This window comes from Tinamus guttatus, unplaced genomic scaffold (genome assembly GCF_059628265.1).
Source record: "Tinamus guttatus ecotype Peru unplaced genomic scaffold, ASM5962826v1 Tinamus_guttatus_pri_ptg000155l, whole genome shotgun sequence".
In the NCBI taxonomy this organism is placed as follows: Eukaryota; Metazoa; Chordata; class Aves; order Tinamiformes; family Tinamidae; genus Tinamus; species Tinamus guttatus.
The window spans coordinates 6,222,809-6,238,777 of NW_028288689.1; the positions used below are offsets into that span (position 1 = coordinate 6,222,809).

General features: G+C 47.2%; 1 protein-coding gene across 1 annotated transcript in view; it reads left to right on the plus strand.

Annotated features, from left to right (window-relative positions):
* Positions 1-15,969, plus strand: part of FGF18 (fibroblast growth factor 18) — a 58,358-nt gene that overhangs the window by 26,178 nt on the left and 16,211 nt on the right. The window contains exon 4 of the mRNA XM_088522636.1: positions 15,318-15,424. Within this exon, the coding sequence (XP_088378762.1) occupies positions 15,318-15,424 (107 nt within the window). The remainder of the gene's footprint in view (positions 1-15,317; positions 15,425-15,969) is intronic.

A 15,969-nucleotide genomic window follows, 5' to 3' on the forward strand; every position in this document is an offset into this window, starting at 1 on the left:
CTGCTTTGTATAAGTACCTGTACTAGCCTCTATAGCAGAAGCGGCTGTTCTTTTCTTCCTCCCGACATTCTTCAGTGATTCTTCATTTCCTCACTTCTGGATATCTAGATATCTTGGAGACTTGGCTTTTAGGAAAAAAAAATAGTCCTCTTTTTTAACTCTATGTCTGAAATGAATGTCCCCTGAATCATGGGGTCATGGTTTGGAAAATGTAGGCCTGCCTGTCAGTAAAAATTAGGTACCAAGAAATAACGAGGAAAAGTAATTTAGAGGTCTGCTGATAATTTGTCATTTTTAATTTCTATGTGGAGTGGAAAGTGAGTTCTAAAATGAAAAATCTTTATTTTCATGCAAGTCATAAAAGGTTTTTTGTTAACAGTTTGTGTGTGTGTATATAATTCTATACTGTGATTTAAGTGTTCCCATTAGAAATGCAGAATAGGAAATAGGATCCCATCTGTGAGCAATTTAAGAGGAAGTGAGACAATGGAGTCGATTGCTGCTTCAGTTTAGATAATCAATACAAATATTATTAGTATAGTGATTTATCTTCCAAGGCACTTTATGAAAATGTGAATGCCAGACCCTGAAGACAGGTCAATATGATATTATCTGTTCCTGCCTTGCTGTGATTACGCTTTTTTTTCCCCCTATGAAGCTTGAACAGCTGCTTTGCTAATGCTCTTCCTTTCCTATGATGAAATAGCACAAAGTTGGGGGTTCCCTGCCTCTTCTGTGGTTCTGGAAACATGTTATGAATATTGGTACAAAAACTACCCTGTGCAAAACTTATTCATGGGAACTCCCTTGTGGTTATTGGGAGATGCTGAAGTTCCAAAAGAAGTTTGCATAATTTTAAATATACTTCTAGACTAGGAGTGATTTTATGTGTAAGTGCTGAGAAAGTCTCGAGTTTATTCTAGTTGTTTTATTTTTGTCTCTGTTATCAAACCTTTGATTGTGGTTCCTGAGGTTTTCCCATGTTTCGTCATTTGGATAGTCATGGATTCTAGCTGTTTTTTGGGGCACCATTAAAAGCACTCTGAGACTAGGTTGGCCAGCATTTCTGAAAGGCTTTTTTTATTTCAAGGAAGGGGGAACAGGAAAACATTTTCAACCGACTTGTAGTCATTTGCTACTTTGCCCTCTGCATGCGTTAATGTGTATTAGTAAGTGGCCACTGAGGTTTGTTCTTCCTAGGAAATGAAAAATGTCAATACCCATGTTAAGAACATTCAATTTTTTTCTTGCCCATTCCTCAGACTTACAGGCAATTTCACAGGAAAAAATGGGTTTGCTTCCAAGAATTAAGAGAAGATGGGAAATTCAGAATTTGAGGCAGGAAAAAAAGCCCACTTCTGCTTGAAGGTAATATATATACCTTGTTAGGTTGTGGTATGAGACACCTCAACAATCAGCTTGCTTTGCTGGAGACTTATCCCAGTGGTGGCAAACCTGGCACTCAGCTGTGGCATCTTTCCTGCTCCACTCTCCAAATTAGCTGATGAGACACTGGGGCTTAGACCCCATGGGTAGTGACAACCAAAGGGCTGTCGCCCATTAATGTTGACACATCGTGGGTTTCTTCCTCCCTCTTCATCTCCTTGTGGGTCCATTCCTCATCTCTAAAATGAGGGGTGCAACATCACCTTGGCTCGGAGGTGCACCATTGGGATAAAAGCATTGCAAGTGGTGAGATGCTAAAGAGAGGATGATAGCAGAGACCCATCAGCGGCTTCTTCAGAACTCATGTGGTGGTGGCAGGTGTTGTGAGGGCATCCCTGTTCTCAGGCATTGGTTTCCCAAGGGAAGGTGCTTGACTTTATGAAAAGCCAGGCACTTCAGTTGCATAAGGCTTTACCTTGGCTTTTATTTTTTATTTTTTTAAAAACAGATAGTTAGGAATTTCCGCAGCTGCGAGGTGGAGCCCAGCAAATATTAACCAAGCCAGTAACACTGCGTGGCCGTCTGAAGAGAAGGGAAGAGCCCGTCGCCCTACTAAAACTGCGGAGAGCCTTAGTCTGGGCAGAAAGGTGAAAGTAGGAAGCTCTGAAGAGGAGAAATTGCTGATGCATGACGCTTGGAAATCTGGAAGGGTCCAAAAAGGGAGCTGAAAATACCCCCCAAAAACGACTATCTGTGGCTTGAACGAAATAGTGTCCGATCAGCATTCAGAAACCGCTGAATTCAGGCCGTTCCAATACTGGCATTTTCCAGACTGCCTGCCAGTCGGATGCTGAGGAGAACACATGTAGAGCGTCTGCGGTCTCCTCGGTGTTCCCAAGAAGGGGAAGGCATGCGAGAAGGGAAGGGAATGAGAAGGCCCAGTAAAAAAGAAAGCCATCTTTTTCTCTCTGCATATGAGGAAGGCAAGGGGCGCTGGGATGCTGGTAGCATGGCTTGTAATGGGTGAGCATCCTTCTTGATGAGCCATCCAGCAACAGTGCACACTTTGTCCATAGTAAGTTTTCAGTATTTTTAGAAAATCCATACCTTTTTTTTTTTTTCACTAAGAAGTTGAGAGCTTCTAAACAGTTCTTGAGCTCTTTCTCCCTGACTTTTGTTGTCATAGTTTTAGAAACATACCCATACTTCTTGTTGCTTATACTACTTGGAGTGATTGAGTTTGAAGAGTGTCCAGGCATTGCCCTGAATTTTTCTGTTTGTTTGGTTTTGTCCTTATGTCTCAGAAGTGAGATAAATGCATACAAGGGCTTCTCCTCCTTTGTATCCACTGCTGCCAAAAAGCGCACTTTCTAACCAAAGAAATAAGAAAAAAAAAAGCCTTTCCATTTGCTGGGATCCAACAACTGTAACATGTTTTGGGTCTTGTCCAGCAAGCAGTTTCCTATAGATGACAACTGGACGGCAGCTACTTTGGCTGGGAGGATCTGTCTGAGGTAACACAAGGTAGATGTGTCCTTATTCTATGCTCAGCTGCCTCTGTTCCCAATCAAAGATTGTGTGGTGGAGGAGGAGTGGATATCGTGCCTCGAATGATGATCATGCAAGCCAAGATGTTTTCAGGTTGGCGTTTGAGCATATTGTAGGCAAGACAGTTGGGATTTGGGCTTCAAGTTGTTGGGGCTGGTATGATTTGGTTTATACCCTTTGTTCTCAACCACTTTTCAAGAACAAGTGGGAGCAGAGAGTGGCAACCAAGTATCAGGGGGCCTCTGGCAGCAGGGAATACTTGGCCTCAACCGTTGGAAGTGGTGAAGACCCCACGCTGTGGAGAAGCAGCGGGGGATTGCTAAGAATAGGACAGTATATAGATGCCATAGAAGTCTGCACAGTGGAGAAGACGTGTACAGATGGCCTTGATGCTTGGCCAGGGACAGACGTGAGTCTGGGTTGTCTCCTTGGCTCCCTGTGCGAGATGGGCCCAAGGGGAAACCTTCGTGCAAACACCATTATTGCTCTTGCTGGTTTTTTGCAGTAGTGATCAACAAAGGGGTCTGAGGGGTACTTGCATTTCCTAGTTTTAGCTAGGGTGCTGTGTCGAGGCAGAAGAAGAACCCCATAAGTGCTGCAATCTGCTCTTGTCCTTTTGGGATCAGTGATGTCCCACATTTGACCAGCTAAGCCCCTTGCCTCATGATACCCCTAGCATAAATCCAAACAGGCTGCTTCTCTGCTACAGCTAGGGCCCAATTTTCCTCTTGCCTGCACTCTTGAAACTCATCCGACACCTGTAGAGCCATTCCTGAGCCTCCTGTGTGAGACTGAAAGGAGATTAAGCGCCCAGCAGTGCCTCCTGTTCATCATGCGTCTTGCACCTTTGATAAGACCTTGCATTTCAAACCTTTTCAGCCAGTGGGAGGCAAATCAAAGCTGTTAAGTTTTAGCCTGTGATAATAGTCGGGTGCTGCGTGGTTATCCCGGCCCCCTCGTCTTTGTGTGACACTTGAGCAGCGGTGTTTCTTACCTTTATTTAATTTGCTTCTGCATTTTTAGCAGGTTTTTTTTTTGAGTTAAGTTTTTAGCTGGCAACAAGTGAGGAGGCAAATAAGAAGAGGATATTGACTTTACACCTACTAATTTGGGGGTGCTAACAAGCAAACCTGAGCGCTTTGTAGTCACCGGGTGAATTGATCCAGCTGGGAGGGCTGGAGGAGGGGAGCTAAGAGGCATTGCATAGAAACCGCACTGTTGTTTCTAGCTGGAAGCCTTGGCTGTTCTTGCAACTCTAATGAGTTTGGGTGAACACTTGGCCGGCGTCATCGCTGTAACCTGTTTGGGCTCTGCCAGGATTTTCTAGGGCTGTACCAAGCCCACAGTGCCAGGAGTATTAGACCTGCGTGGGCACCAGAAGAAGCTGAGATCCTAATTAGGAGATGCTAAATATGTTGCCTCTGAAATGAGGTGCCCTTTATGGTGGCTGGTGGAACAAAGCCTTCTTCCTGCAGCATATGTGAGTGCAGTTGGATGGATGAGTCAGGATGCTCGTAGTTATCAGGTCTGGCACGCTTGGGGTTTTTCTATTTGTATATATATTTTTTAATGTGATGTATGTGCTGCAGGCAGACGGCAGCTAGGGAAGTTGCAGACATATGGTAATACAGCTAGTGTAGATACCTGCAGCCCACGCTGGCCATGTTAGAGCACAGCTGCAGATGTGTCTGTCCCTCTGCAACCGTATCTGTGACACAGTGACTATGCACCCATACGTATTCTTAACCAACATGAGAATGCTGGCTTTCCCGGGGGCACAAACCCAGTGCAGGACTCCAGCTAAGGTGTGATAGCCCTCCTGGAGCTGAGGCCTCAGCCAGGTGACCTGTGGAAATCCTTTTCCACCCAAGTGACTCTGTTTTTGTGCTTGTCTTTCAACACCAACTCTCAGGACAGACCTGGCAGATTAAGCTGTCAGTGACATGTTGCTGTGGAGGCAGTGAGTCTCCTGGGGGGAAATCAGTGGGACCTCCTGGGAAGCGTGTTCTGGAGGTCTGGCTCTGTCCTCCTTGGGCTTTTGAATTGGGATTTTAAGGAATTTACATGCTGCAAAAATGGAATGGAGGCAGAGTTCCCCATACTCACTTTGGGGTGACTGCTTACGTCTATAAAGACTGTACGTTGTGCAGGGCAAAATAACCTGACTGCGACTTTGTCAGGCTGTGACTATGTCAGCCTCAGTCCTTCTCCTTGGTGTCTGACCTGGCTAAAAACAATATCCGTCTCTCATCAGGAGGAATCTGAGGAAACGCAGGGAATTTCAGCTCCTGGGGCTAAATTGTTGTGCTCTTTAATGGCAAACTGTGTTGAACTAATTGACAAGCAGCTTTAAGTATACCCCCTGATCAAGTAAGTGCATTGATTTATTTTTTCCTCTCTTCCCAAGTGTTAAGCAGCTTCCAGCTTGGTTTCTTCCCCAAGAATTGGATAACTCATCTATTGTGTAGTAAAACTGATGGGCAGTTTTGACCTCTATACAGTCCTTTCAAGATGTCGAGAGAGGAAGCAGTTTCTTATACTTGAATGTTTGACCACTTAAAAAAAAGCAAAACAAAACAAAAAAGCCCAACCCAAAACCACACACAGAAACAAAAGATGATCCATTTTCTCTGGATGTCTTTGAAAGAAGCTTAGTTTAGAGACAGACTGGAGAGAAAGGCTATTGATTTTGTTTGACCTCCAAACAGACTGCGGTCAGTATATTTTCCCTGTTGGAAGTGATTCAGGACTCTGAATTTCAGTGTCAGCGTTTGTATTCTAAAGTGCCCTGGCGCTTTTGCTGCTTCTTCAATAAATAGCGAGCTGTAGGGAAAGGTAATGCCGGTGTATATGTATTTCCCTCTGGATCTCCCTTCCTTTCTTTTTCTTTCCCTTATAACTTGGGCCTGCTGCTGCTGAAGCATTTACAAGTGCTGTTCACCAAGCTTTGGCGCAGGTTAGTGGCCTCAGCCGTGAATGCGGGCAGTGATTTTGTCATTTCCAGCTTTTCCTAGTGTTGAGCCCGGTCTTTTTTCAGCCTGTTATATTTTTTTTCCCCCTGCACCAGCACCCATCATATAGTTGATGTCAGGAGAGGCGGGCTGGATTTTCCGATCAGTTGGGCACGTGCAATGCTGCTGCAATCTTCTTCCCCTATCGTTTGTAGGCGTTCTTGTAAAATACCTTGTGATAACTGAATTGCTCCTTTCCTGACAACTGGAGGGGTTAAAGGGCTAGAAATACATCCAGGACTGCTGTTGAAAAACAGGCTGTAAAATCTGGAAAGGTTTTGGTCAAGGAGAGCCTGAAGCCACAGGAGGTGCGTTGGCCACAGAGCTCTTAAATGACGGGTTGCAAATGAGCTCCTGGGAAGCCCTTTGAGATGAGCAATCTCCATCAGCATCTGTCCGTGTGGAGGTGCTGACTGCGTTATCTCCCCGGAATTTAATGGTAACACTGCATGTGGTCTGGTTTGGGCTTGTGGATTCCCGCCTGCTTCACGGCTTGCAAATGGCTCAGCAAACCCCTAGGGAAGCGATGGGAATGGGAGCTTACGGTCACCGTTAAACCTCTGCGCAAACACGCCGGAGAGCAGCCGGGACTTAGGAGAGGCCAGTGACTCGCTCCTAAAAGTGCCGTCCAGTCCCAAGTGGTTTCCTGGGAATAAGCAATAACACCCACACCGGCTGCTCGGCATGGGCACGAGGAGCCACAGGCTTGTGCCCTGGCCATGGCCTGGGGTGGTTGGGTGCCACCCACCTCTGCAGTAGCACGAAGCTTTGCTGATTAATGAGTAGGAGATCCCTGGATGGCAGGGGACACATCACTGAAATGTGTCCCTGGAAACTTAGGAAATCCCTAGGAAAACAGCAAGCCAGCGGAGGTGTCACTTGCTCCCAGTAAATGCTGGTGTCCTGGGAAATCCCATTGGGAAGCAGCAGGGAAGCTGTGGAGACCGGTCGGGCAGAGCTCCAGGTGAGGGTGCCCAGTGGACAAGGAATATGGAGAGAGCCCTGGGGAGGGTTTGAGCTCTCCATATGGGCTCTTATCCCCCAAAAGCAGCTCTTGGAGGCACTGCTCCTCTTCCTTGCTGCCCACAGAGGAGGGCTGGCTGCCTTGGGGCTTCGTTTGCCTTTCATATGGAAGCTTAGCATGGGGTCTGTTTGCTAAACCCAAACACTTGTGCTTCGACTCTGGAATTATATTTGAGATTTTAAAAGTGCATTTATTAAAGCATAAAACTAATTTTACAGTTCTGACAGGTCTTATTTAAATATTCGATGCCAGATGCCTGCTGTCCCCAATGGCTCAAGTAATGAAAGAAAGAAAGAAAGAAAAAAAGACTTTTGACTTTTCAAACTTCTCACACAATTAAAACACAGTGAAAAGCAAGTAAACAGCCGTACCTCTGCTGTGCACTGGGGGCAATAACTTAAGAAAACTCTCATGACAAATATGCTTCCAAAAACAAATATTCTCCCAAGCCAAAGGTGCTAAAGACGGAGTTAATGTGGCATCTGATTTTTGTTATCGTTGTTGCTGCTCTGAGCAAGGCTGCAATGAAATATCTTGAGGGCTGCGACAGAGTCCCGTCTTCCTAGAGACTTGTCTTGGGGTGTCCCCTGGGCACCACGCAGCGCAGGAGACCAGATCTTGTTCTCCTCTTCCAGCCTTTACCCCAAAATAGTCACGCTGTCTTATATGTCTTATAGTCTTATAGTCTTATATGAAAGCGATGGTTGCATATGTCATTTAATAGTGGGTTATCTTTTACACAGCAGCAGCGTGAAAAATCAAGGTCAGACTTATCTGATACAGTGGCTGTGCATGCATTTGTCAGGACAGAGATTGGTCTGGGTCTTAGAGCCTTGGATAATTTTACCCAGTTCTACACTGGGTCTCGCACATGGCACTGCTGACTTCGCTCCCTGAGTTCAGAGGCATGAGAACCCTATGGGAAGTCCTGTAGCTCTGTGCAACTTTGATTTCAGTATATTCCTTACTCCCTGGGGAAGTTACAGGGTGCCCCATGGGGAAATCGCACGGATACGCTAACATTCTCATCCATAAAATTAATTGTCATAATTTCAACCTCTGCTAGAGGGCATGGAGTAATAAAACCTGCCCAGTGCACTAAGTAACACCTTTTTATAGCAGACACACCTGATAATCTTAATTTGCTGCAAAGTCTTTATGGATTTCTCCTGATAAGCCCCAATCTGGAGCACTCGCCAGTGCAGTGGTGGGACCTGAGTGGACTGACTTGTGGAGTACACGAGGCTGTCGTGACATTGGGGATTTATGTGTTCGCGATTTATAGATAAGAGGATGTAGCTGGTGCTTTTATCTCACCTTCTTTGCTGCTGAGGATGAGCAGCCAACCACCAGGCTGCCTGAGATGGAGGGGGGAAGCAGGGCAGCATAAATAGGGTCTGTCCTACACATCTGGCTGCAAGGAAAGCCGCTTTGAAGAAGCCCATGGGGTTCCCAGGACAGTCATTCCCTGCTTGTTATTATTTTCATGTGCATCAGTGTTTTTGTTGGGTTCTGCTGAGACTGGGAACAAGAGAGTCAAAATAACCTCGGCAAAGTTTGTTCTTGCGGTAACTCCAGCCCTCTGCGGGACGGGGAAGGTTCACGATATTTCCAGACCCGAGAGATTCCGATACTTTGGATGCATTTCAGCGCAGCACTCGGGGCCAGGCTCTAAGGTCCTTGTCTGTTGGTCTTTACTGTGTCAGTAGGAGTTTATTCAAATGAGAATGATCAAAGACATCGGGGTTTGGCCCTTTATTTTTCATTTTAGGTGCTTTTTCAAGCATAACAGAGCTTCTGGACTTTTTTTGAGGCTCATCCTTCACTAATTCCAGACTTGGAGCCTGGCAGCTTTTCAAGCAGTTTTCCTGCCTCTGTAGAAATACTGTCCACTTGAGCTGTGTTTGGAGACAGCAAGACACCCTGGTGAGATAGAGGAATTTCTGTGCTAACATTTTCAGCGTTTCTCTTTCCAGGCCTGCTCTTCAGTGCCTGCCAGTGTGCAGGTGGTAGAGTTCAGTTCAGAGTTTGTTCGCTGCCACTCCCCACCCAGACGTTTTTTTAAGGCACACAACCTGTGGCCTCCAGCTTTACTGAATCTTGTCTAAATAAGCTTATTCAACATAATCGAAGCTACTGCCAAAATATTTTTAGTGCCTCTTAAGGTGAATTATGTATAAAACATCTGCAAGAGGCCAGGTCTGATTCTCCACTGCTTAATCCTGTTTTATTATTTCTGCAAATGGGTGCAAACAGCACCAGGACAAAATGAGAGGATTTTGCATTTGTTTTTCACATGCTTTTTCACCTGATGAATGCTCTCTGGACAGTGAGGTCTTGGGGTGCTTACATGATACTTGCAATCTTAAAGAACATCTGAGGGTAATTTTTTTTTTCTTTTTTTTTTTCTGGCTTAAATTAGGCAAAAGCTTTAAGATCTACCTTGATATTTATTCTGGTCTTATGTGATCTAAACTATCAAAGGATTTCCATATGCATGGACTCATTAAAGACCTCCAAGGACAGTATATTTGTGTTTAAGCTTCCCTCAAAATCTGGTGGCCAGGGTTGTTTGTAGGGACTGTGAAGAGCTTTGGCATCCTTTCGGCAGCAGCGTGGGCAGTGCTGAGAAGAGCATGTTTTTTCGGGATTTTTCCTTGGTAGTGCCATACCGACACAAGAAACACATCCCCTACAGAGTCGCGAAGCAGCTTCGCCCATGACGTGGGTCTGGAGATGTCTGGGGGAGCACTGGCAGATCAGAATCATGCCTTGTGGGGGTTTTGGGGCCCAGTGCTGAGCTGGTAGCAGGGATATTTGGGGGTGGCACCCTGTAGGGTTGAACCCTGGTGATGGCAGCCAGGTTGCACAGTGCATGTTGGCCATAGGATGTCAGCCGTGTTTTCATACCCAAATACTGTGTCCCGTGCCCACTGCAGGGGTGAGTGTCCAAGGCAGTGCGTCCTGCCCATCTGCATGGGGCTGGGTCCTCGGGCTGGCGCAGTTGTCATAAGCGTGGCTATTTCTGCATGTCTTGGCACCATCTCATGGGGATGTGCCCAGCGAACACAGAATGGACAGCTCGACATCCTGGAATCGGGACGGGACGGCCTTTGGTTGTGAGGTTTTTTGCATCAAACCCTCCCTTCTGCTTTGCCTTGGTCCCAAAATCAGACCAGAGGAGCGCAAGGAGGGACTCGGTGCTGGAGACGCGTTGCTCAGGGCTGCTGCAAGGGCTTTGCATGCCCCAAATCTGCTTTTTCCCAGACTATACGCACTCACCTAAGCAAACGTATTTGCTACCTTGCCAGGCCCGGGTGTTAAGGAGGGAGTCTCAGTTAGACCACAGTATAAAAAGGCTGATTTAAGGCTATTTTAGCATGCTGTTTGCCCTGCAGTCTCCCTGGTTTAAGATTGGATAGTTCCCCTTCTTGTATGAAGTGATGGCTTAAAAACTCTCAGTGCTGTTGGTGGGGCACCTGAGCGGAGAGGGGGCTTAGCAGGAGTCTCCCGATGGTCGTGCCTTTTTACCATTGAACATATATATTCCATGCTCACTAAAGACAGACTTGCTGAGCTAATTGTAATGGTATGTGGGTCAGCGCGCGGCACTCCTGAGCGCCGGCTGCCTTGATTTCTGTACTTACTCCTGGTTTGCGCCTAATTGAGAAGGGAATTGGATTGTACGGGTTATAGCTTTTAAAAATGATATACTTTTGACAAATATGCAGACGTGCAAATAAAACTACAAGATGCAGCATAGATTCCCTCACTTGCTCATAGCCCGCAGGCTTTATTGGACCCTACAGACTTTACATAATTTTGGCATTATTCCTTCTTCATTATGTCATAGATGTGAAGTAGAGACAGGGTCATTCTGTCCTGTGTTGTGGTCATGTAAAGCATTCAAATTTTCTTTTTCTTTTTTTCTTTTTTTTTTTCTGAGGGGGCAGGCTGCGTTTGAACAGGTTTCAAGCATTTTAAGCATGGATGTACATAAGAATGTATATATTCTGTATATTGAGCTTTTCCCTGGAAGACACAGTCTTATGGTAAGGTAAATCTGATTTTCCCTTGCTCTCGGATGGTGAGTTAGATGCAGTGTGCTCGGAGGACTGAGACACGTGCTGTCTGCCTCAGTTCAGCACAAGAGACTTAAGACTTTGGAAAGCTGCTCCCCATCACAGGAGCCGCAGTCCCAACCTCAGCTTGTCTGTGCCTCGTTTCTCTTCATTACCTGGAAATGATTTCCAGCACTAAGAATAGTTTCCCAAATTTGCAATGGTATGAGCTTGTCATTGCAAGTGGTGCAACGAAAGCTGGGATCTTGGTCCCCTCGGAGAGCGTTTTCCACAGCCTTTCCAGCGGCGGCATTTTCCTTCTAACCTTGGTTTGGCTCCAGCACCGTCATTAGCAAATCGACTCCTCCAACCTGTGGGTTTTGTCTCATCCGTTTCCTCTTGAAGACAGCAGCAGCATCCCTACTGCAAGATGGATCAAGTCTGTCCACTGTGTTTATGGCCAGTTCTGCTTTGGAAACATTTATCAAGTGCCTTGTCCTTCTGCACCTTAATGGGATTTTCCTCTACTGCTTAATTTATCTTACTGGTCTTCAGGATTTTGCGATAGATGCTATGTGAGCCTTAGACTTCTCAGGTGCCTTCTTTCTCTCGTCTTTTCCTATGCTCTTCTGGCTCCCATCCTCCCACTCCCAGGAAATATTTGCAAGATAATTTGACATATTTTCTGCCACCTTCACATATCTCCCTGACTTCATGTTTTCTTAGCTGGAAGATAGCTTTTCAACATATATATGTAATCCTTTTCACCTAGACATGTGAGGAATTCCAGTCTCTTCCAGTGGGAGTTTTCAGGAAGGTTTAGGTTAAATGGGCCAATAAGGCAAAAGCATGTAGCAGAAGATCTTACCCTCCAAAGACATCTTTTTTCTTTTTTCTTTTTTTTCTGGAAAATATATCAGAATATCTAGCTGTCAAAGAATTTAAACAATAATACCTGATCTGGAGGCTAGAGTGCAGGGCTTTTAAAAATAAAGATCGTAATCTCCCTATAGCGCGTCCAGGGAGTAATGGAGTTGAAAGCAGCGCGCCCGGCGGGGTGAGCTGGCTGCACGGTGCCACGGGGCCACTGCTCTGCATTGTCCCACTTGTTTCCTCTGAGGAAATTTTACTTGGGTAAAATTTGCTTCATTTTCTTTCCTCACGCCTCTTTTGGGGCTGCGATACATTCGCTGCAGGGTCAAACAAGAAACAATCTGAGGCCAATTTGTGCTTATTGAGATGCTGCTGGTGGTGACTGAACTTTGTCGCAGCAGAAGCAGGCAGGAGGCCTCAGGATCAGCTTCTGCTGGATGATCATCTGCAGCACCAAAACTCTTGTTGCCGCGTTCGAGGGTCCTGGGCTGCGAGTCATCCCAGGTAATTTTGGCTGTCTATAGTTGGACTTGTTGTCCAAGCTCACCGTCAAGGCTGTAAAGGGAGCCTTTAGCTGGAAGCCAATGGAGCAGTGAATCTAATCGCAAAGCCATGCTGATCCTTTGGGAAAGGAGGAGGATAAGGAGCCCTAAAAATAGGAATGTTTCTAGCAATCAAGCAAGCTTGAGACTCGCGCTTTTGCAGGATGGGTGCCCGTGGTTTGGCGGGGTCACCGGTGCCCTGGCCTTGAGTCAAGCCCATGGGCTCCCGCCACGGGGATCAGAGGCAGCGGGCCGAGCTCCTGGCTCCCCACCACACCACGGCAGGAGGGTCTTGGTGGGATGGTGTGGGATGGGGTTTTGAACGGCGGAGGTGGCGCATGGCACTTTGGCCCATCTGCTGCAGCTTGGTCCGAGTTGCGGTGCAGAGCCGTGAGGGGTTTAAGTGCAGGCATAAGCTTTGCCGTGCACGGGAAGGTGAGTCCCGCTTACTTGTAAATTGTGACATTATTTTATTAGATCTTTAACCTTTATTTAAATTCTTTATTTAAAGGAGGAGGGGGGGAGGAAGGTATCATATTTTAATTAGCAGCAGTGTCAAAGGAGACCTAGATTAATTATTTGAAATCACTCCATCCAGATGGTTTTAATTTTCACAGCAGGGAACCGGCATCTTTTTCAAGGTGATATTTTTCAAATTAAAATCAGCTTGGATATTGCTCACACGGGCCGCCGGTGCGCTCCGCGCTCGCTAATCCGTGTACACGCGGCCCCCGGCGCGCGCCCGCCCTTGCCGCAGCGGTTTGTGGACGTCAGGCTGCCCAAAGGTATCGTCTGGTATCTGACGGTATTTTTAGTTGCTTGGGTAGCGGCGCTGAGGCCTGGATGGACAGGGGACACCTTGCAGCGGAGATGCCGTGGTTCCGGAGCGGGGGTGAGCAGGGACGCTCCTGCGTCCTGTCTACACGTTGTCAAGCCAGGCCCGTTGGTGGTCCCCTGTTCCCCTGCATTACCCGGCAGACCTGGGGATGGCTCCTTGGAGCTCCTATGGTTGGCCATGGCGCTTGGGCCAAGCTTTGGGGTCTCTGGCCCCCGTGGATAGAGGCTGCTGTGCCCTCCCTTTGCGGTTGGCCATTAGTCCCACAGGCTTTGCGTGTGGCAGGAGTCGCTGCCCTACAAGTGGCCGTGCTTGGGTGGCCTTTGTGAGCTCCAGGCAGGGAGAGCTCCTCTGAGCAGCCTCCCTGAGCTCCTGGTTTTCACCAGGGCATTCACCGTCCTGGTCAGCCTCCCTTTGGATGCCTCTCTTGGCCCAAGCGTCCTCTGCCCTGCTGCAGCTCTGCTCAGCTTTAGACCCTTCCTGCGATGCCGTATTTGTGGTCCATGGAGCAATTCCTCACTGTGGTGCCTCCTGGGCAGGTGGGGAGACGAGGCCTGCGGCGCTCGCTTATCATCAACGAGCCGGCCTCCATCCCAGATATCCAAAACCGTGGATGTGTTTCTGAAAGACGTGGATAAATGCACATACTTATGTGTGTTTGTAAGCATTATACTGATATAACACAGGCATTTTCCCATTTGCAGTCAGAAATGAGTTATTCTTTAAATATCCCCTGTAATGATAAAGGAAAACAGATATATCTAAATAAATGTAAACAGGTAGTAATTGAAAATCCTGAACTTGTGGATGTGATTGAGCTGCAAAAGGAAGACTTCATTTAGGACACTCGCAACTTAAATGTTTGTGATATATGCACTGCTGCAGAAGTGAAAAGTTGACTTTACAAGTGGGAAAAATGTTAATTTGTTTGAATGAAACAAACTCCTATTTCTACCCCCATGGTAAATCCTTACAGGGAGCATATTTGTTCTTAGAGGGTTTTAAAGTTTGAAATATGAATGCCAAAAAGAATGTGACTTTCTGCACCCCGAGGAAGCGCTCTGCGGAGTTTGGCAAACGCAGGGTTTCCACGGGGAGACGCGGCTCGTACAAACGTGAGAATTGCCAGAGCAGGCGCGTGGATTTGCACTTGCTGACACTCACACATTCCTGCTCTGCGTTTCGCCCGTGTCTACGATCTCCCCTGCATGTTGGAGGTGGATCTGAACCAAAACGTCCAGTCCACATGTTCCTGCCTCTCTGGGGAGATCTGTGGAATCTGAACCTGGGGCACGATTGGAATTTGCGTTTAGATCCCAATTCCGAAGGGAGTTGGAAGAAAGCTCTGAATTCAGACGGGTCCAGGTTTCTGTGATGATGGCTGGCAGCGTGTGACGTTCAGCTGGCAGCCTGGCAGGTTAAGCCGTGTTGGGGCAGGTGGCACATTAAGGTGCAGAAGTTCATCCTCTGCCACGGCTCCTGCAAGTGCTGCAGACCAGTCACCTTATGTGACTGGCCCTATTTCTCCCAGGCAGGTCAAGGGTTGTAGGCTCAGCTGAGCTAGATTTTGCCACAGAGCAATCATTGACCTTCTGGGAGCAGGTTTGTACATGCAAAGGCTTCCTAGAGTGCAGGTGCTCATTATAAAGCCTGACTAGCAGCAGGCTTCTCCCTTTCTCGCTGTCTCAGTGACTTCTAGGAGGCCTGAAGAGCAGGGTGCTGGTTTGTCCCTCCAGCACGTGGCTGGGACGCTTGCAAAGTCTTTGAGGCTGCTGCCAGGGAAAAGGGAATTTGGTTCTTGGATCTGCCTCCGCAAGGCCGTAACCCGCAGCCTCGGCGCGGGGGGTCCCTCGGGCTGCACCGCACCGGTGCCCGAGCGGTGTTGGGTGGACGAGCAGTGCGTGTCCGTGCACCAGGCCAGACCAAGCCTGCGGATGGGTCTCTGGCTTTCCAGGCTTGGCACGGCACGGGAGAGAGCAACTTTGATGTGACCACCCTCGTAAATGCTTTGTTTTCTTCTTCTTCTTCCTTTCCAAGCCCAGCTTCTAGTGGAAACAGACACTTTTGGCAGTCAAGTCCGGATCAAAGGGAAAGAGACGGACTTCTACCTGTGCATGAACAGGAAAGGCAAGCTAGTGGGGAAGGTAAGTGTTTCCTATTAATCCATTTGTAACCTGAGTGTTACCTTTTGCAGCCTCTGCAGATTCCTAATGATGTGTTCGAGCTTGTCCCGACAGCCTCAAATGAGAAGCAGGACCCAGGGCTTGTGGCATTTCCAAGGCGGTCCGGCCCGGCTGGGCTCTAGAGAAATGTAACAGCATTTGGGATGAAATTTATATAAAAAAAGAGGATTCCCAAAGTGGTACTGTGCTAGGGAAGTAGCAACGTGGTGCTTGCTGTCATGGAGAGCCAGGGTATAGGGTGGCAAAGCTAATACTGGGATCTGAGCATCTTACCAGGGCTGGGCCTCACGGTTCTAGCATTACAGGAGTATTTTATTACTTTGGATCCCCGCACAATGGAAGCATGTAACAAATTACAGCATATTCGCCCGTGCAGCTTAACTTCTTTGCTGAAGTCATATTTTTTGTGCCTTAACTTGTTTTTGTAACTCAGGCAGTTTTTCTGTGTTGCTGGCGAACCAGGAGCTTAGCAAGTGGGCAGGAGGTTGCTCAAAGCTAAAATAGCG